Source organism: Triturus cristatus, chromosome 11, assembly GCF_964204655.1.
Source record: "Triturus cristatus chromosome 11, aTriCri1.1, whole genome shotgun sequence".
Taxonomy (NCBI): Eukaryota; Metazoa; Chordata; class Amphibia; order Caudata; family Salamandridae; genus Triturus; species Triturus cristatus.
This window is the reverse complement of record NC_140594.1, coordinates 120,635,354-120,654,769: the sequence shown is the minus strand read 5'-3', so window position 1 is coordinate 120,654,769 and position 19,416 is coordinate 120,635,354. Positions and strand designations below refer to the sequence as shown.

General features: G+C 41.9%; 1 protein-coding gene across 11 annotated transcripts in view; it reads left to right on the top strand.

The window, feature by feature from the left end:
• DEPDC5 (DEP domain containing 5, GATOR1 subcomplex subunit) overlaps positions 1-19,416 on the top strand; it is a 628,116-nt gene that overhangs the window by 160,831 nt on the left and 447,869 nt on the right. For all 11 annotated transcript variants that reach the window (XM_085634591.1, XM_085634584.1, XM_085634590.1 and 8 more), the window contains exon 19: positions 1,115-1,151. In XM_085634591.1, coding sequence (XP_085490717.1) covers positions 1,115-1,151 — 37 coding nt within the window. The remainder of the gene's footprint in view (positions 1-1,114; positions 1,152-19,416) is intronic.

Below are 19,416 nucleotides of genomic sequence, written 5' to 3'. Positions count from 1 at the left end.
AAGGGCGCAGTCCAAGATGTGTTGATAAACAGATGAGGGCAGGAATTGTAACCCATGCATGTCTATCCACCAAGGTTAAGCAATTTACAGCTGATACTAGATTCCAGGCAATCTAACCCTTTGTGAAGACTAGAATTCAATACCAGGACTTAACAGGATGTAATTCCACTTTTGTATGATGGCAATTTTCATACAACACCGTCCTCAAGGATACATGTTTTTTATTTGCTTCTTGGTAAATAGCAAACATTATCAGTTCTGGGCACTGGTACTGCCATTCACCACCCAGAGTGTGTACTAAAGAGCTATTGGTGTTGGCTGCCCTTTTGTGGAAGAAGGTCATCAGTCTGTATCCTCAGCTTGATTGGTTGGTGAATGGGAATGTGTTTCCTCAGTGTTAGACGAACACAATCCGTATCATCAATCTCCTGTTATGTTTCACAATAAATCATGTTCTTAACTTGCTTCATATTTTCCTCTTTGCATATGCTTAATTGGTATGGCATCTTCCCATTAGTACAGTAGGAAGGTGGACTAAAATATACATATTAGTGAAAGTTATTAACTATAGTGACCCTTGGACTGGTAGTTCCAACCCTCCCTCCCTCTGGAAACCCAGTCCACAACTGTACGATACAGGTACGTTGTGGATTGCACATTAAGGGAATGGACTGTGGAGGGAAGATGAGGGCTTCTTAGTAAGGACACCTGTGAATGTGATCAGGACTTCACACACACACCTAGTCTTCAAACATTACCTTTTTATGCTGGATTACCAGGTGTTCTCTTACTATGACTTTTCACTCCTGAGTGTCTCACAAGTCCAGCCGGTAGGACTATAAGTACATGCATAACTATGGTGGGTAATTTGTTCTTTCTTGACGTACATAGCTTGTGTGCTTAGCATTCTTTTTGTGGAGCCTTCAGTTTTGCTCCTGTATCAGAAAAATGTTCTTTTCTCTTGGCTACTCTATTTGCTTATCTCCTGTATGCTGTACGTTCATGAAGCTTTGTGTTCTGCACTGCATATTTGTTTCCTTTTATGACCTGTGTTCTGTACTGTACAGTATGGTATAGTCTATCTTACTTAACAGTTCTTTGCTGTTTTTTCCAGCCACTCTGTGAGAAATCAAAGAATGGCAGAGACACAGGTTAGTTGTTTTTATCCCAATATACGTATGTGTCAAGGTTATCGTCCATTTGCTCTTCATTATTCAGTTGTTTGCTTTGTTCATTCTTTCTTTCCCCATAGGTATTCTGTGGTAGCGTGTGGCTATTATTTTAGAGGCTTGGGTCCTTCTTTCCTGTCCAGAAGTTATCTTTTAACCCAATGCTTTTTTACTTGGTGCTCTCACTATTGTGTCTTGTCGCATAGGCATTGTTGTCTCTTCCTAACTGAAAAGTATACTTTTGTCTTTAAAAAATATGCCCAGAAATCTTTTGTGTTTTAATTGACCACTACATTTGGGGTTATTTGGTCACCATCAAAAGTTTTAGTATATGTTTAGAAGGGTTCTAATGGATTCTGACCAAAATCCGACCTAAAGAAACTGGTTCTGGTTAAAGGTTTTCCATTAAAACTTTTATGAAGAATTTGAGTGGCCTTCAACAGGTTGACAAAACCAACGAAAAATAATTTTCTTCAAGTTAGATTTTTATCTTTTTTAAGTGCTCCCTCTTTTTTTCCTTTTCTCTTTTTTACAGTACAGTATAGCTAGCGCATCGAGCAGCACTTCTCGCGCAGCGAGAGTCCTTTTGTAGGGGTTTCCAAAACGGAGCCTGGAATCGCACACGCTCGTGCGTGTGCTTTTCCTTTTGTGCCCCGCTATTAGCCTTTGCGTGTTTTTTACCAAGAGAGCACAAAATAGGCCAAAGGCGGGCGCATTGCTCCGCCCATGGCCTATTGGTGTCTATTACGCGCACCAAAAGCCATGTGGTTTCAATTATCGTGCCCAGGCACGGGTGAGATAATCGAAACCACATGTTTCGCTGTGGCGCGTGCGCGCGCACCACTCGCGGGCGTGTTTTTAGGTCGAGGACTACCGGTCTGCCGAAGGCAGAACCGGAAGTCGGAAGATTTAATGTTTTCTAGAGTGGCTCTTTAGCCCGCCTCTCTTTTTGGATCTCCTCCATTGGCTGGCTTCCTAAACGGAGGCCAGCCATTGGAGGAGAGAGCCGTCCCTCCAAATAGGCTCCGTCTTTTTCAGATTCGGGGGCGTGTTCCTGCTGTTCTTTCCACTTTTTAGCCACGCCCTTTTTCGAACAGCAGGAACACGCCCCCGAATCCGAAAAAGTTTCGAAGCTTCCATCCGCCATTTTTTTGCTACCGTCTGGCCCTGAGGATCCATCTGTCCCGCGCCGTGTTGTTGTGCTGGTGGCGGCGCTACCGGAGCAGGCTCCAGTTCGACGAGCAGTAGTGTCACTTGGTGGTGGTGGTGGGGGGGGGGTGATGAAAGTCGAAATATTCTCTCAGTGTATCTTTTTGACCTAAACCTATTCGCTCCCTTGTTTAAGTTTATGAAAAAAATGTTAGTTAGGGTTTGTTCATTCTTAGTAACGGCTCTCATGTGTATCAATGTTCTACCTACCTCTTCAAAAAGTAACTGCAATATTCAGAATATTGCAAACGTACTCCGGGCTGTGCTACGCGGATCGCCTCTGCTCGGAAATATAACTGCTGTACCTCGCTTCGCTGTACAATTACAATGTTCAGGGTGAGGCGGTTCTTTCATTAACATCCGTCAAGGACTGCAGGGGGGAAGGGGGACCAGAATTAGGACATTGTGCATTTTTCAATGTATACGTAGCGCGCAGAGCTAATGATTCTAGGCGCTGTATTTAGCAGATAGTACTAATATCCATTTCCAGTGTATGGCTCTCGCTAAGATGAAAGACTGGATTGATTTCTATCGTATTTGTAATTGTGATATGTAGATCACGTCAAACAAACGTGCAGCGAGCGCCCCCTCTCTTTAAACAGCTGGCAAGGGAACATTGGGGTCCCAGTGGGTATAGAGACATAAGCGCGTGTGTTTTCTGCAGAGAGTTTCTCCCAAAAGCCACTTATGCGATATAAGGTTTATTACGAAATGTGACTGTCAGGGAATAAAGCTAGTAAGGTGAGTTCAGCCTCCCGGCTGCTACCGTCTCTAGAGCTCAGTGACTGACTGACTGTCGTTGGCCTCTGAAGGAGTGTGCCCCTGCTTCCGACCTTTGATGGACTGCGACATGTTACAAAAGACAGTATGTGTCAGGGTTCCATTTATAACAGTTTCCCTTTAAACAATACCTACTGACTGGGTTTAAAAGATGGAAAAAAGAGTTGAAAAACGCAGGAGTTATTTCCAGTGAGTCACCCTGTACCGTTGTGATTTTCTGAATGTGTGTCTGGTCGTTTCATGAGCAGCACACAGTAAGAACGAGCGGACCGTGGAAGTCCGCTATAAAATGTCCGTTTAATAAAGTGCCCGTCAGTCGCTTTTTGCGCCAGACTTTGCCGTCGTACCTTAATCTCATATGTATGTTCGCCGAGTTCGCCCTGCTTTAAATGTTTCCGGAAGAGGCATTGATTTTACTTTCATTAACCAAGCTTTGTTATGTTATTTTAAGTCCTTTGGCTGTGGTGGAAATTTGGAACACCTCCACTGACTGATCCGTCCCTCCTCCATCATACTATATGTCACGCGCTGCATTTTAGTATTAGATATTTCATGCAATAACTGTATGTGTTTGGGAATAACAATAATAACGATGATATATTCACAAACACAATATCTTGCCTCTCAATTCAATTGACAACTCAGACTGCCTCCTCATCCATTTACACAAGAACTTGAACTCATTAGTGTTTCTTGCTCGCATTTCAATCAGCGTCGGCCACCGTACCGGAATCCAGGCCGAGCCTTTAGGGAGCCTGTGACTTTGAAGCCAGCCCCTAGTGCCCAACCCCCTCCCCGTGCACACTGTAAATGTTGCACTGGCAGTACGCACTACAGCAGCGCCCACCGGGCGAGTTATCAATTGTGCAGCAGGTGCAGTGAGCACGAGGGCTGTAAAGGGCCACTGCACTCCTTTTATGTTTTCCATTTTCACCACTCAGCTCTTGCAGGTCTGTACATTTTAGAATTTTTAGGTGTCCTTCTAAATTTGAACAATCCTCTCCACCTGGCTCGAAATGTGAAGCTTAAAGTGTCAGAAACACAAAGTATCCAAGGATCATGCCTGCTGCCTTAAACTGCTCCAGCGTGAATGTGCAAATTTACCTTGCACAAACACTGCACACGAAAATAAGCAAAAGTTATACTCCCACCGGAGCCAAGTTCAGCAGCGTGTGTGCTCCTCATCACGGGATCAGAACTCTGCAACATCTCACTAATTCACTTTCACTGTCTCTTTCACTACCTCTCTCTATCTCACTACCTCACAACATCCCTCTCCCTCACTACATCACTGTTTCACTACCTCACTCTTTCTCACTACATAACTCTCTACCTCACTACTCCACTCTCTCACTACCTCACAACTTCTCTCTCTCAAAACATCACTACCTCACTCTCTAGCTCACAACTTCACTCTCTCTCACTCACTACCTCACTCTTTCTATCTCACTAACTCACTTTCACTCACTCTTTCACTACCTCTCTATCTCACTATATCACAACATCACTCTATGCTTATAAATCACTACCTCACAACATCCCTCTCCCTCACTACCTCACTCTTTCACTACCTCACTCTTTCACTACCTCACTCTCTCACTACCTCACTCTCTATCTACCTGACTCTCTATCTACCTCACTACCTCACTCTCTCTCTGCTAATGCAATAGGTATCACATATGCAAAAAAAAGCTAATGCCAATAGAAATGACACTGCCATTTATTTAGGGATACAAAAATAATAAAAAAATAATGAGTAATACCAATAGCTCTACCTATAATATTGCCGAGACCATTGCATTGTAAATGCTTGTCTTTTTTTGTTGCATAGCGTATGATACAGAAGGAAGGATTAGGAGTTGGTTATGGCGGCATGCCGATGATCAAGGCTATAGGCCTAATTTGTTTGTTATGAAATGTTATGATAAAGGCACTAGGCCTGATATATTTATTCTCAAAAGCATATGTTAAAGTCAATAGGCATTCAAGTGTGGGTGTTATTACTCTATATTAAAGCTCATAAATATGTATTTTGTTACATTGAATCCCTCAGATTACCACAGTAGGCAATGGTTTTGCTGTTGGATACCCATATGAGAAATCTTGGATAAGAAAAATTTGCTATGTGAGAATACTTGTTAGGCCCTCCTAGGAGAGATAGTGTTTTGCTTAGCCAATTGTAATGTTACATACCTCTCTAATTTTATGACTGTGTGTCTGATGATTGCGTTGTGGAGAAGCTTGCCCTCAAACTGTAAGCCTGTGTTGTTTATGGTGACAAGCTATATGCCTAATTAGAGCACTAGGAAACGTTATGTCCGTTGTCAAAGGCCTGGTCTGCTTATTATGAAACATATAGCAATAATCTGTAGAATGCAAAGTACCAAGTGGCAATTTAATAGATCAAGAAAGAAATTGACAAATTCTTTTTAAAGAAAGCATATAGCAGCACAGTGAGTGTTTGTTTTTCCCAATACTTTTCTCTTGAAATATGCGCTAGCTAATTACATGTCACTTACTCTCTTTTCTACTAGTGCACTTGCCTTCTTCTTGAGTCTGAGTTTGCTTTTTTGGCAGTCATTCATGCAACATGCCGTGTACTGCTTTCTTCTTCTGACATTTTTTTTCCCCATCAATATTTCAGCTCTGTTTTGGGGTTTACAATTTTTGATGAACCCACTATCCATAATGGGATTGAAAAGCAGTCCGCCTTAAAATACACGGACCTATATGACGGTCTATATGGAATTTTCTTGATGGCTTGTGCTATTCTTGCTTTATTTATACATGTGTTGTTCACGCTTTATCACGTAAGCATATCACTTAATAAAAAAGAGAGCACCGAGCACCTTTTTATGCACCCACACTCCCTGCGCCGCTATATGTTTTCTTAAATAATTTGTTCATTTATATTTTGATCTATTAAATTTCCATTGGATACTTTGCATTGTAAAGATTATCACTAGGGGCCATTGTTTGCTATAATATTATGATTAATCCAAGTCCCCAGTTACCCTTGTTAAATAGTACAACTGTTAAGAAACTTATGACAAAGGCAGTTTGTCCTGCTTATTAATTGTGAAAATCATTTCCTAATGCCAGTAAATCTTTAACAGTTGGTTCTTACCCCATTGTGTTACAGGCTATATAGACAGATATTTTGCTACATTTGTTCCCACTGATTACCAGAGTACACAAGGGGTTTGGCATTGGCCCCCCACTCTAACAAACCCTTAGGGTTTTCACTTTAATGCACATGCTTGGCCTTGTTGAGAGAGGCTGTATGTTTTGCAAGCTGTATTTTTCTACATAGTTGTGATTCTAGGCAAGGGTTTTTGGGCTGGTGATTGACCCAAACAAACCGTCCGGACAGAAGATAGTCACTACAATAATCCTTCTTGGGCTGTTTTAGGAGAGATAGTAGTTTTCTTTGAGAACTGTGATTTTGTATACTTTGTACCATTATTACTGTATGCTGCATGGTTGCCTTGTGGGACAGCTTGGGCTCAATACAGTAGGCCTGAGTAGTTTATGCTGTCAAGCCAATGATAACAGCAATAGGCTTGATATGCAGGGAAGTGTTTTGCAAGACGCCATAGGTCTTGCCTGTTATGAAAAGTCATTACAAAAGCAGTATGCCTGGCTTATTTATTGTGAAAAGCATATGGTAAGGCGAATAAGCTTCTATTTGGGTATTGTTAACACATTATGTTACCGGCCGTAGAAAGGTATTTGGTTGCATGTAATCTTACAGATTGCCTTAGTAGGCAAGGGTATGGTGTTGGTCCCCCATTCTAACAAACCCAGAGAGTTGAATTTCACTGTAATGATTCTTGTTAGGCCCTGATTTGAGGTATTTTATCTGGTTTCGCCAATCTGTAATGTTCTATATTTTTTTGTAATTTTATAAATGTATGTCCGATGGTTGCCATTTTATGCACAATTCAGTAGGCCTGTGTTGTATATAGGATTAAGCCATTGGTAAAGGATAGAGGTTTTATCTGTTAACTTTATATCAGATTCCTTAGGTAAGATTTATTTATGATGAAAAGTTATCATAAATTAAGTAGTCCTTTTTCTTGTGAAAAATATGTATTAAAGCCAGTAAACTTGTACAGCTGGACTGTTATTACACTGTGCTCAAGTCCATAGGCAACTATTGTGTTACCCGAAATCTTTCACGTTACCGTAGCAGGCAAGAGCTTAGGTGCTGGCAACCAACTCAACCAAATGAGGATATGCTCTATAATAATCTTTATTAGACCGTATTAGTAAGGGTATTGTATTGTTTTGACAACTGTATTTCGTACATATTTGTAATTTTAACAGTATATGTTATAGTTGCCCTAAAAGTTATAGGCTTGAATATTTATAATGCACTTGCACTGGTCTCACAAAATAATCTGGGAATACAGCTTATTTTTCTACCCCCAATTTCAAATTCTTTCCAATTTACAGAACGTTTGAAAAATTTTAATTGCATATTTTGTGTCTTTATTCTATGCACTTAATTAATCTGTTAATATTACTTAATTTTCGAAGTATTCACAGACTCCCCTAAGTATGCATTGCAACCTTACAGGGGTTTTCGGACCATAGGTTCGATATATACAGCTTTACAGTGCATGTCCCCCTCACCCAGTGGGCAATGTGAAGGAGGAAGACCAAAAAATCTACTTCCACTCCTTTGGGCAAAGTGGGGGAGCTATGATCTTTAAAATTATAGTTTCTGTTCTTAGACCAGGTATGGGCAGTAAAATATTGTGTCCCTCCCCCCCCCCCCCCCAATCCGACCCCATATTCACTTTGCCAAGTTGCCAAGATGGCAGGTGATTTAAAACCCCATCTGCCCATTATTTATTTTATTTTTGCAACTCCTGATGTTATCACAAAATAAAATGAAATTGCTCCCCTTTGCCCTTGGGCAACGAGGGGGACGGGGGTAAAGCTTTGTAGTGCACTCTAGTCCCCATTGAGAAAAGCAGAGGCCAGTAAGGTGGTGAAATTGGAATTAGGTTTAGGTGCAAATGGCTCTTTTTCATGATAAGAGCTAATATATGTAACCCTCCCACCCCACAGTAGGACAGAGTTGGGGATGTAAATATATCTCCTGCCCTCCTTTGGCCATTGGAAATGGGGCTTGCTTCACACGTAAGATACAGACGTCCATATATAAAAATCTGTGTAATTCCATGAAAAATCTAATTCAAAAGGAGGGTTAAGGTTGCCGAGCTGCAATAGTGTCCACACTCTAAACCCTTCAAAAGATAGCATATTCAAAAGTTTTTTTAAATGTATTTATTGACTGCAAACAAGGAACAGTAATGGACATATCCGTGCGCCATCAACCTGAGGCCCGCCATCTTTTCTCACATCGCAATCAACTATATCGGTTATCCCACATCCCGGAGCGCATATTCAAAAGTTAAGGTAATATTTTAATCATGTCCCCCACCTCCCTACTGTATTCACTTATTCTTAATTCCCACACCCACAATACACTGTTTCAAACATGGAACATGTCACAGGAACATTATGTAGAATTTCTCAAATTACATTTATAATTAGACCGCCTAGACATCCACATTAACAACTAAAAAACACATTCTACACTAGACAAGGTATTATCCTACACTAACCTATAAGGTGCATGTTATACCTTGGTATTACATCTCATGACAGAAAGAAGAAACCCACTACTGATATCCTCAATCAACATTAGTTTTACAGAATAGAAAAATCTTCACATAAAAAAGAAACATGCATGGACTCCTTTGTCAATGCTTGTTTTGCCTTGCCCTGGTTTTCTATATAATATTGTTATAGGACTAGCTAGACCGTTGTCAGTATTCTTTTTAGAACTTTGTTTTATTATAATTCCATGCATAACAACACAATACATTAAGCACAAAAATGCAAAATGAGCAGCGAGCCCAATGAACAGCACCTCCCCTTTGTCCCACAGTAAGTAATTTCCAAAGAAACGTGCACTCGCTATAAGCAGCCTATGCTCAAGGGTGTGAGCTGATGCCACAATATAGAAAAATATATATAGTGGTGCACCAACAGTAAATAATACTGTGAAAGAGTCCAAATCAATATGTAGAATGTTCCATGTCTTCTTTATTTTGCTTGTACAGTAGACCTATCTGATCCAAGCATTACAGCAAAACAACACAGTCGAACGCTTTTTGTTCACCACTGTGAACTTCTTCAAGGGATTCTTATTTTGAACAGCCAATACCATGATATGTGTCTCATGAAACTGTAGTTCACCATATGGAAATATGCCTTATATGTGCGGGGTCCCATTAGATTACATACCCTGGATCCTTTTTAATGTCATGCCAGGCCGGCCCTATACTTAACACCTTAGTCTATGTCCAGGATAGTAGGCAAACTGCAACTCACACCGCGTGAGTGTAAAAACGAAAACCCTTGTATTGTGCTTTTTATGACTAGACTGCAAAGCATTGGCCAATAGGTCTTTATTGGCAGCCAAAAGGCGAGACCAATTATTTTTGCCAGTTCTGGTTTCTGTTTGAATTGGATTGTGAGAACATTGCAGTTCCATGGTAAAAGGTAGCTACCGCTGGCAATGTTTCAAAGGTTTTTAAGTCCTAATTCTAATTCTTAATACCAACTGTAACTTTTCTAATATTTTTGTGAGTGAATCTGTTTTTTAATGATCTACATAAATTGCCAGAGAGGTACTAACGGTAAAATCTAGTTAGTACTCGCTGCTAGTGCATAGTTGTTGTAACCTTATAAAATATTTGATCTTAAAAATTAGGTTGTTGAACTCCAGAATATAAAACATAGAAGTTACATGACAAATTGTAATTCTCCTTCCCTCGAGATGTGGCATCTTGCATTTGTGTGCCTATTGTACACTCACTGGGCTTAGTTTGAGGTTTCTAAATAATTTCAACCCTGGCTGTTCAGGTCTCGCACTACAACATTAAATCTGCTAATGGCCTTGGATCGTTTGACATTCCAACTCATATATTTTAAAAATAATTCTTAAATATACATCAAAACTACTGAACTGTATTGCACCAGATTTTAAAGTCCATGTTCCCTTTGTACGTGTGACATTCTGTGCCATTATATTGAGTTATTTTATTTTGCTATCCTTTGGCAAATTGGACCCCTGTTATAATTTTGGGTCACCTTTGAACGGTGCGCATGAAACATCATAGGTTTGAACAAACCAGTATTGTTGAGTTGTGTAACATTTTGTGCAGGTAGGTATGTAAAAAGATGGAGACGTTGTTAGCAGAGCAGAATTATTTCCCTTTGAGGAATAGGCCCTAGCCAGAACTACAGAGGTGCTTGTCCCACCTTTGTATTTTTTCTTTTACTTTAAACTTCTATTCAGTGAAAGTTAGGGCATAGTTTCAAAACCTAAAGTACACTGACATTGGCTTATTATGGTGATTGATGATCTATTCACCCACATCCCCTTCCTTTCAACAGAGTACTCAAGCCCACTCATGGTATCTCAGATGACCTCACACATGAGATAGTTGGTGCCATTACTTATTACCTCAGTTACTTCATCAACGGCATTCTTGTTTACAGTTTTAAGTGTGCAGCAATACTGCCATGAACTAGATGTCTTTGCAAAGAACATTTAGACAGTCTGCTACAGTTCTACTGCCTGGTGACACTCCCCTTCATCATATTAATGGCAGTTGTAAGGCTGCAGTACAACTCTCAACATAAAGATATCCTTGCACTATACTAATTGAAATTAGAATATCCTTTAACCGATCGCAAGAACGTGTGGAAAAGAACAATTGTTGGGGCTTCTGTGATGCCACCGTTGATGTATTTTCTATGTTTTTTGTGTAAGTACAGGAAACTACTGGTGCAGGCACGGATTCCTGCTGGCAGCACATATCTCCATAGACTTTAATTGTAGTTGTAGATGTTGTATCGCTTTGAAGCATTAAGATGCCCTTGCAGTAGATTACTATAGTGTTAATCCCCTGTTGGGAAACTGATGTGGAAAAAACCAATTGTCTCTAGTTTCAGTGATGTCATTGACAATGTGAAGTGTTGTGAGATGTAATGTTAAAGATTGCATCAATTTAATTTCCAATATCATCTGAGCAAGAAATTAAAGGCTGCTGCAATTCCACCAAATTCGTATTGCTTTCAACATCTTCATATCCCTGCAATGTAAACACTTTGGACAATGCTGCAGTTCAATTGTTAGTCACGAAGTAAACACTTGTTGGGTAGGGTGGGGGGAGCTCCCCTTTTTATTAATATTACAATCCTTTGAGAATGCCAGTTCCCACTGAACTGTTGTTTTTGGAGTATTTAGTCAGCTGACTTACCTTGACCGAGATGAGTGGGAAAAAGGGGCTTCCCTGGATGCATAACTACCTTATCCTTGGTGTAAGTGATTTAGATCCTTCCTCTTCCAAGTCCCAACTACCCAGCCTATTCTTCTTGGGCTTGATCCATGGCAAATGGAACACTTGACTGATAACTTTAGTAAAGGGGTTCTAGCTGCAGGGATTTGTGGCTGTCCGCTCAACAGTGACATTATAGAACCTAGCAATTTTACTCCCTCCAGCCCATTTTTAGGACGAGGCCGGTTGCACAGACCTAATGGGGACATGCTGAAAACATACCTAGGAATGCATTCATTCCATTGCTTACCATTTGCTTTATGTTTTGTATCCCATTTTCTTTCCTTTCTATTCACTAACTTTGTTTAAGGCCGTTCAGCATGTCTTTGTTCCTCCCATGAAGCATAAGCTGTTGACCACATCTCTGCCTGGCTTTTTGTATTCTTCCAAAACTGCTAATTTTGTTTCTTTCTTTACTCTGAGGAATTCTGTGAGAGTGCTTGTCTTTTCAGCTATGTCCTTTGCATGCTAGTTCAGGAAGCAGTAAATGTGCTATATTTCTTTCAAAAGGTTTCTTGCCTCCTATCGTTCTGCATGACCGAATCTACTTATCTCTGTTACTACCAGTTCATCAATCATGCATGCCTATGGGGAGCAATGTTTTGTCTAAGAGCTTATTTTTCTCAGTGCTCTTTACCAATTGCATAACTTAAACAAACCTCTCCATAGGCGCTGGAAGTAGGGAAGTTGGGGTCCTGAAGCACTTTCAAAATAATCGTGCTGGGTTTGAGAAGCAAATGAGCAATAAAGAGACCTTTAAATTTAGTTTTTAACTTCCCTCATTTGCTGTGTGCTCAAAGACAGAGGTCCAATATTGGGCTCTGTCTTCGGACACATAACTGTTGATTGTTTTTAAAGGGAGCTTGGTGTTTACATTTCTTTTTCTGACTGCAAAAAGAGAGGATTTGTGTAATCATCTTGCTGGTTACTGGATTGTGAAAGAAAAGGCTGCATGATGTCTTGTGGTCTGCTCTGCAAAGTGCATGCACTCCTGCTTGTGAGGGGTAATGTTTTCCTCAAAGGGCCTGGAGCCCACCCATTGTTTATCATTCATTGGCTTCTGTATCATTCTTCTTTACTGCCTTCTATTTGGCAGCACATGCCAGGCTTCATTTCCTTTCCTCTCTGTGTTGCATTGTCCAAGTACAAATTGCTTCCTCTCGATTTGAGTCCTTTTGCTGATCGTGCTGTGATTGAGGTATGCGTTTAGGACACTTCCTTTGATTCCAGCTCTCTGCTGCTTTCTCCGTTAGTTTTGTTTTTAAATCCATTTTTGGACATTGTTTATATGTGCCTGCATTTTTTGGCCTTAGTTGTACAACTAAAATAAAATGAAATTTTATGTGGTTTGGATCAAACTAGTATAATGCCCAAATCCCATTCTAACAACACATTTTCACTTTGACGCTTGTGCTGTAAACCTTTTTTCGTTGTCTTTCAGCTATTCCTTCCCATTATACCTCATACCTTTTGTGTTGATTTTAACTTCAGTTCCTTGTTCAAGTCACTTAAACCCACAACTGTACTACTACATGCCACTTCTCTCTCTGCCACAATACGACACTTCACTCAACTGTACGCCACTCTGCGCCATTTAAAACCACTCCACTCCGTGCTACTTCACTCTACGCTACTGCACTCAGTGTCACTCTATGCCGTTCCACAAAAAGCCACTATGTCTCTACTTTATGCCAATGCCATTCCACTCCACTCATCTTTACGCTACTCTCTCCTCCACACCTCTCTACTCTACACAGCTGTACTCTGCTCCACTCTACGCCACTCCACTCTACGCCACTCCACTCTACTTCACTCCACTTCACTCCACTCCATGCTTTACCCTACAGAGTACACATCCAAAAGTGCTTTACTCCACAGAGTACACATCCAAAAACAATGCCTGCTGGAATACCTCCTGGCTACCAGATTTGGAGGAGCTGTCACATTCCTTGGCTTCTCTTAAACCATCCAACCATTTCAAGGACCCACTCCCCGCCAAGTTGCTCAAAGACCTCAATGTGGCCGTTCTGCCAATCTGGTCCAGGATCATCCAACAATCTCTTACAGGGTAGGATTCCCGACTGTCTTAAAATGCGGCAAGTCACACCCATCCCCAAGAAGCCCAATGCAGACCTATCAGATCTCAATAACTTCCGGCCGATCACCAACATCATGTCTTTTGCGAAATTGCATGAGAAATACGTTCACACACAGCTCTGTGACCACATCGAGAAATTTCAGCTCCTAGACCAACATCAATCAGGCTTTAGATCCGGTCATAGCACAGAAACCGCTCTAACACACATTGATGAAGCTTTGAAAGCTCTTGACCAAGATGCGCCCTGTCTTCTAATTCTTCTGGACTTGTCCTCTGCTTTTGACACTATCAAACATAGCTTGATTAACCTTCTTCAATATAGGATGGGGTTATCTGGCCCTGTCCTAAATTGGTTCTCCTCTTTCCTGCATAACCGAACACAAAGAATCAGTCAACCAATCTTTGGCTGCCAGCACCTCGGTCTCTATTGAGGTGCCTCAAAATTCTGCACTTTCGCCTACGCTCTTCAATCTATGCATGGAACCTCTAACTGCCATTCTGAACGACTCAAACTTTCAGTTCCACATGTAGGAGGATGACACAACTGTATTTGAAGATCTTTTCTCCAGATGACATTAAAACTCTTAATGGAGCGCTTCAAAAAACTCAACAATGGCTAACACATAACCATCTGTTACTTAATTCCCTTAAAACTGAATTTCTCCTGATTACCCCCTGCAACCACGAGGCCCCCACGCAAGACTGGATCAAAAAATCTCCGCACTCAACTGCACCCCGCATATGGTGGACTCCGCTTGCTCTTTAGGTGTCACCCTAGACCAGGGGTCTTCAAACTGTGGGGCGCGACCCCCAGGGGGGCCGTGGAGTGATGCAAAGGGGGTCGCGCCTTTCCAGTCACACTTCTGCCCAGGCCCAAGGGCTTCAGTCCCCCCCCCCCCACACACACTTCCCCCGTACTGTGTCTCAGCCCGGGCTGCTGCAGTGAAACTTGAGCTGCTGGGGGCTCAGCTGGGCAGTGTCTGGATTCCTATCTCCGGCACCCCGTGTTTTTTCACAGGTCTTTAAAGACCATTTGCATTTTAACATGCCTTTGTAAACTGCTTACAGAGGCTTAGGTTTTTTTGCTGGTTCCAGTACCCCCTGGGTCCCCACTGTGCCTATTCCTTACATTTGGATTTTACATTCACTGCCGTAGTGTGAGAATGCATTTCATGGAAAGGAATACAAAGTTGGCTTCCTGGGGGCGCCGTGAGTGAAAGTTTATTGTGCTTTTGAAGCACCTGCTGCAGCGTTTCTTTCCCCGGCAATTACCAGGCCTCACATAAATGTCAAGATAACGTGTGATTAATTATCTTCCTGGAGAGAGATCAGAATGTTGTATAGTTGAGGTTTTGACTTAGGTGATGTTAGTGCAGAGGGTTAATATGCCTGCTGCAAAGAACGTGTACCAAGTAGATTACAGAGTGCGTATGATGTGAAGAGATCAGCAGGTTACTGCTTTCAAAAGAGACATCCTTTTGTTAGTTGCAATTTATAACTTAAAGTCCTAATAGAGAATAGTGAGCTATTAACTTTCATCCTAGAACAGCATGCACACTACAAAGAATACATTAGACCATTGATTAATGTTGCAAAAAGGGTTAATTGGGCTAGAAATCAATTCTTATTATTAAAGGAAACTCCCAACTATGCTGTTTCTTTTTCGACTCTGGGTTTGTGCTTCTCCACACCAAGCACTCTTGAACTATACTGCCTACCAGTATGGATGACATGTGACTCCTATACTTTTAGTCCTTTGGCTTATGTAACATTTCCTATACACTGATTTACACACTTATGATGGATTGTGTAATGTGTGTGTGATGCAAAGTGCTCGGACACCCTACACTGGTATGAGTGGCACTATATAACTAATTCAATGCATCTGAGAGTGTGGGGTTATGGAGACTTGGTCACTGTTAAAGGGTGCTAGTGAGAGAATCCGTGGTTGGGGTGGTCATTGTGGGGGGCACCAACAAACATTGTCGCACAGGGCACCACCAGCACTAAAGCCGGCCCTGCGAAGTATGCACAGATAAGCGCTGAAAATACCGCTTTAGGTGACTGCTTTTTTTTGTACCGACTGGGCCACCAAAATAATCTGCTGGCAACCCTAACCATAGGACTGGAAGTTTGTTGCAGGATCAGCACATTATTTATTTCCTTCACCCTCGATCCCCGATTAATGCCGCAATAGTTTAACTTAGATATTAAAGTCTACGCCCCCGTCAATAACATGCTGAGTTACTTCATGGGTCTGGGAATGCACCCTGCATTCAGACAACTCATTCCTCATTCTCGCCCTTTATTGTCACGCTCACCTTGCACTCACAGTGATCACAATGCACTCACACTGATCACCATGCACTTGCACCATTCACCCGCTCACCTTGCACTCACAGTGATCACTCTGCTCTCAAAATGCACTTGTCCTGCTCACACTATACCTCAACCTGCAGTCACACGAGTACACTACTCATCACTCACCTGTCCCCCTCACTACTCAATATGCAACTCACTCAAACAAGCCCATCAGTAATCATACACTCATTCATCCCATTCTGAACTTGCATCCGCACCCAAAATGAGAGAGGACAGCAAGGGAGTGAGAGAATTTGATTGAAGAGGTCAGGGATGAGGAGAAATGTGAATTGCCGAAGAGAAGTGTGGACACGCAAGAAGTGAGTGTGATCCAAAGGTGAGGGGTTCTGTTAGAACAAAGGGGAGATGTGAAAGAGGAATGGGGGGACTGGAGAGGTGTAAGATACAAATAGACAAAAATTTGAATGAAGAGACGAGGTGAATGAGAAGTGCTGAGGGGCACGGGAGGTGACAGGGCCAGAGAGGCCATGAGCTAAATGTGAGAGACTGTTAGAGATGAGGGCAGTGAAAGGACAGAATGGCAAGAGGTGATTAAAGGTGAAGTGAGAGGTTGAATGGGGAGAGTTCAGAAGTTGTAAAAAGGGGTGAAAGAAAATGACTTGCAAAGTGAGAGAGGGATCCGTGGTTAGGAGAGGAGAGAGGGATGGAAGGGAGGGGGTGAGAGGAAAGCTGCATGGGTAAAAGGCTTAACTCTTCACAAAACCGCCAGGGTTTTAAGGGACCCCTGCTTCTTCCGGTCAGGGCCAGGTGAGCTTCTAATGTGGCAGCACGTATTGCTGCAGAGTGGAAGGCCCTTCACAAAGGTTGACTTGAAATCTTTCTGATGATAATTGCTGTATTTTGGTTATAAATGGGTACTGATTGGGTGAAATCTTTCCTCAGCGTTACTGTGTGTAACAAATATCAAAATAATGAAGCAATGCTATCCCAAAATACGCGGCATCACATAACCTTATTTACATTTTCATCCCACGCAATTTAGTCAACAGGTTTAGACATTTTTGTCAAGAGGGGGTCCTTACGCCTCAAAATGTTGACAGGGGGGTCTCAGCATCCAAAAGTTTGAAGACCTCTGCCCTAGACCAATTTCTAACCATGCAAGGTCACATCAGTTCCACCATTAGGAGTGCCAATCAGCTCAACATTCTTAGGAAAATCAAACCATTCCTACCTCCCGAGGACATCCAGTCAGCAGTCCAATCCTTAGGTATCTCACAAGTAGAATACGGATTGGTGACCCTAGCTGGGCTTCCTAAATATAGGTTAGCTCCGCTAAGAGCTACTCTGAACACCTCTGCCAGACTAAGCACAGGTGCCAGAAAGCATGATCATATTACACCTGACTTAATCCAGCTTAACAGGCTTCCCATTGAAGCAAGGATCCGCTTCAAGATGGCCTGTCTGACACATAAAGCTATACATTTCAATAGCCCCGTTTACCTGGCAAAAAAACTCGAGCTCTCCGGATCCAGGCGAAATTTAAGAAGCTCCAATACTACTGAAACCACCGATATTCAACAAAAAAAGAACTTACAATCGCACCTTCTCAGGGCTGGCTCCAAGAATTTGGAATGCCCTTCCAACAGAGATCAGAGCCAACCCCTCGACTGCTTCATTCAAACAAGCATTAAAAATGCAATAGGTGTCGCCTTTCATTAAGTTAAAGCCATTTGCTTTGCTATACAATACCATTAGCAAAGCAAATGGCTTTAACTTAATCAAAGGCCTGTTTCCCCCTGTGCTGGCTCTAAATGTATCTGCCTAGCGCCAACGCAGACACCTTTGCACCTCAGTGCAAGGATGTCTGCATTGCAGGGGAAGATTGTGCCCCTTCCAGCACATAAACGACCTTTAAATGCCATTTTGTAACTTCTATTCGTGCTGCTTAATGCAGCAAACATAGAAATTGCAAATCGTCTTTTTTTTTTTTAATGATTGTTTATGTGCCACAAAGGACACCTTCCTACACATAAACAATCAATGGTGTTTTTCTGTTTCCATGTGTGCTGCACAACTTAGCACACATGAAAACAGCAAAAACTAGGAGAAATTAAACATTTCTTCTTGTTGCGCCAGAGTAGGACCAGGATTTCCCTGGTCTTAATTTTGGCACTGCCCCATATTTACGCCACCCTTGTAAATAGGAGGCAGTGTCATAATCCATGGGTGTTGCGGTGGAACGCCCAACGCAATACCTATTGCCATACTCTTTCACTCTAAGTATAGCGTGAAAGGGGGCCTTATTTACAAGGCAGTGTTAAGCCACGCTAACTGGCTTAAAGCTACCTTGTAAATAAGGATGAAGCCCCTATCGACACCACAGTGTTGTGAAGTGTGTCATTGTGGTGGTGATAGGAGCTTGTATTTATGCCCCGTAGTGTGGTGTTGTCAAGTAATCCATGTGTGACCGCCACAACTAACACTGGATTTTTATCCATAAACCGGGCACACACTGGTATTTGTAGTTGAAGGTTGCCATCACAATTAAGGGCATCTAAATTCCACCCTGCAAAGGGTTGCTGGGAAAAAAGCCATGAATAACTGAAGGTTTTACAGCTATGATGTGGTGCACAGAGTTGTAGGAGAGTGTACAAGCGGAAGGAAGATCATAGAGATGGCGCTTCGTATGGACAAAATACCAGGTCCAAACTTCTGACGCTTATAAGAACAAAGAGAGAGGGGCAGAGCAGTGACCCCCTTTGAACACTAGTAGAATACTCAGCTGTGAGCCCTTTTCTGACCGGGTTCCCTGTGTTTTCTTCCTTCTGCTGTCAGCCACTGGTGTTGAATTGAAACTGTAAATTAGTACATGTAAATGCTAATTAACAATATTTCGAGAATGTCTAACTTTTCCCGAAATATTCTAGGACTGTGTTTGGGTAGTATAATGGCTTTTCATGCATCATCAACAGTGTCTCCTGCCCCGAGGGGGCTATTGGAGGCAAATAACTCACGGTAAAGGGAGAGAAATGCAGCTATGAGCATCTCCGTGAAGATGTGGCGAGGTGCAGAGCTGCGACCCCGTGGGGAGCTACTAGTCTCTCTCTCTCTGAACCACTGAAAGATGAAAAGCAGCGAGTTCTGCTCTTGTGTTTGTTAGCTAAACATAGCTCTGTGTCAGAAAGAGGCCATGAGGCATATTGACAAAGGCATTTTGGAACATGTAGAAGAGTACTCCTGTAGTACTTATGTGAACTGACCCATAAGATCTAAAATGGGAATATTCAGGGAATACGGGGAAAATGCTAAGATGCAATGTATTCTATTTGTAATAACTGTGTATGAATACAAGTTGTGCAAATAGAAGAGATTGCATCTTCAAATTTTTGCTAATAGGGAGTTAGAAGTTTTG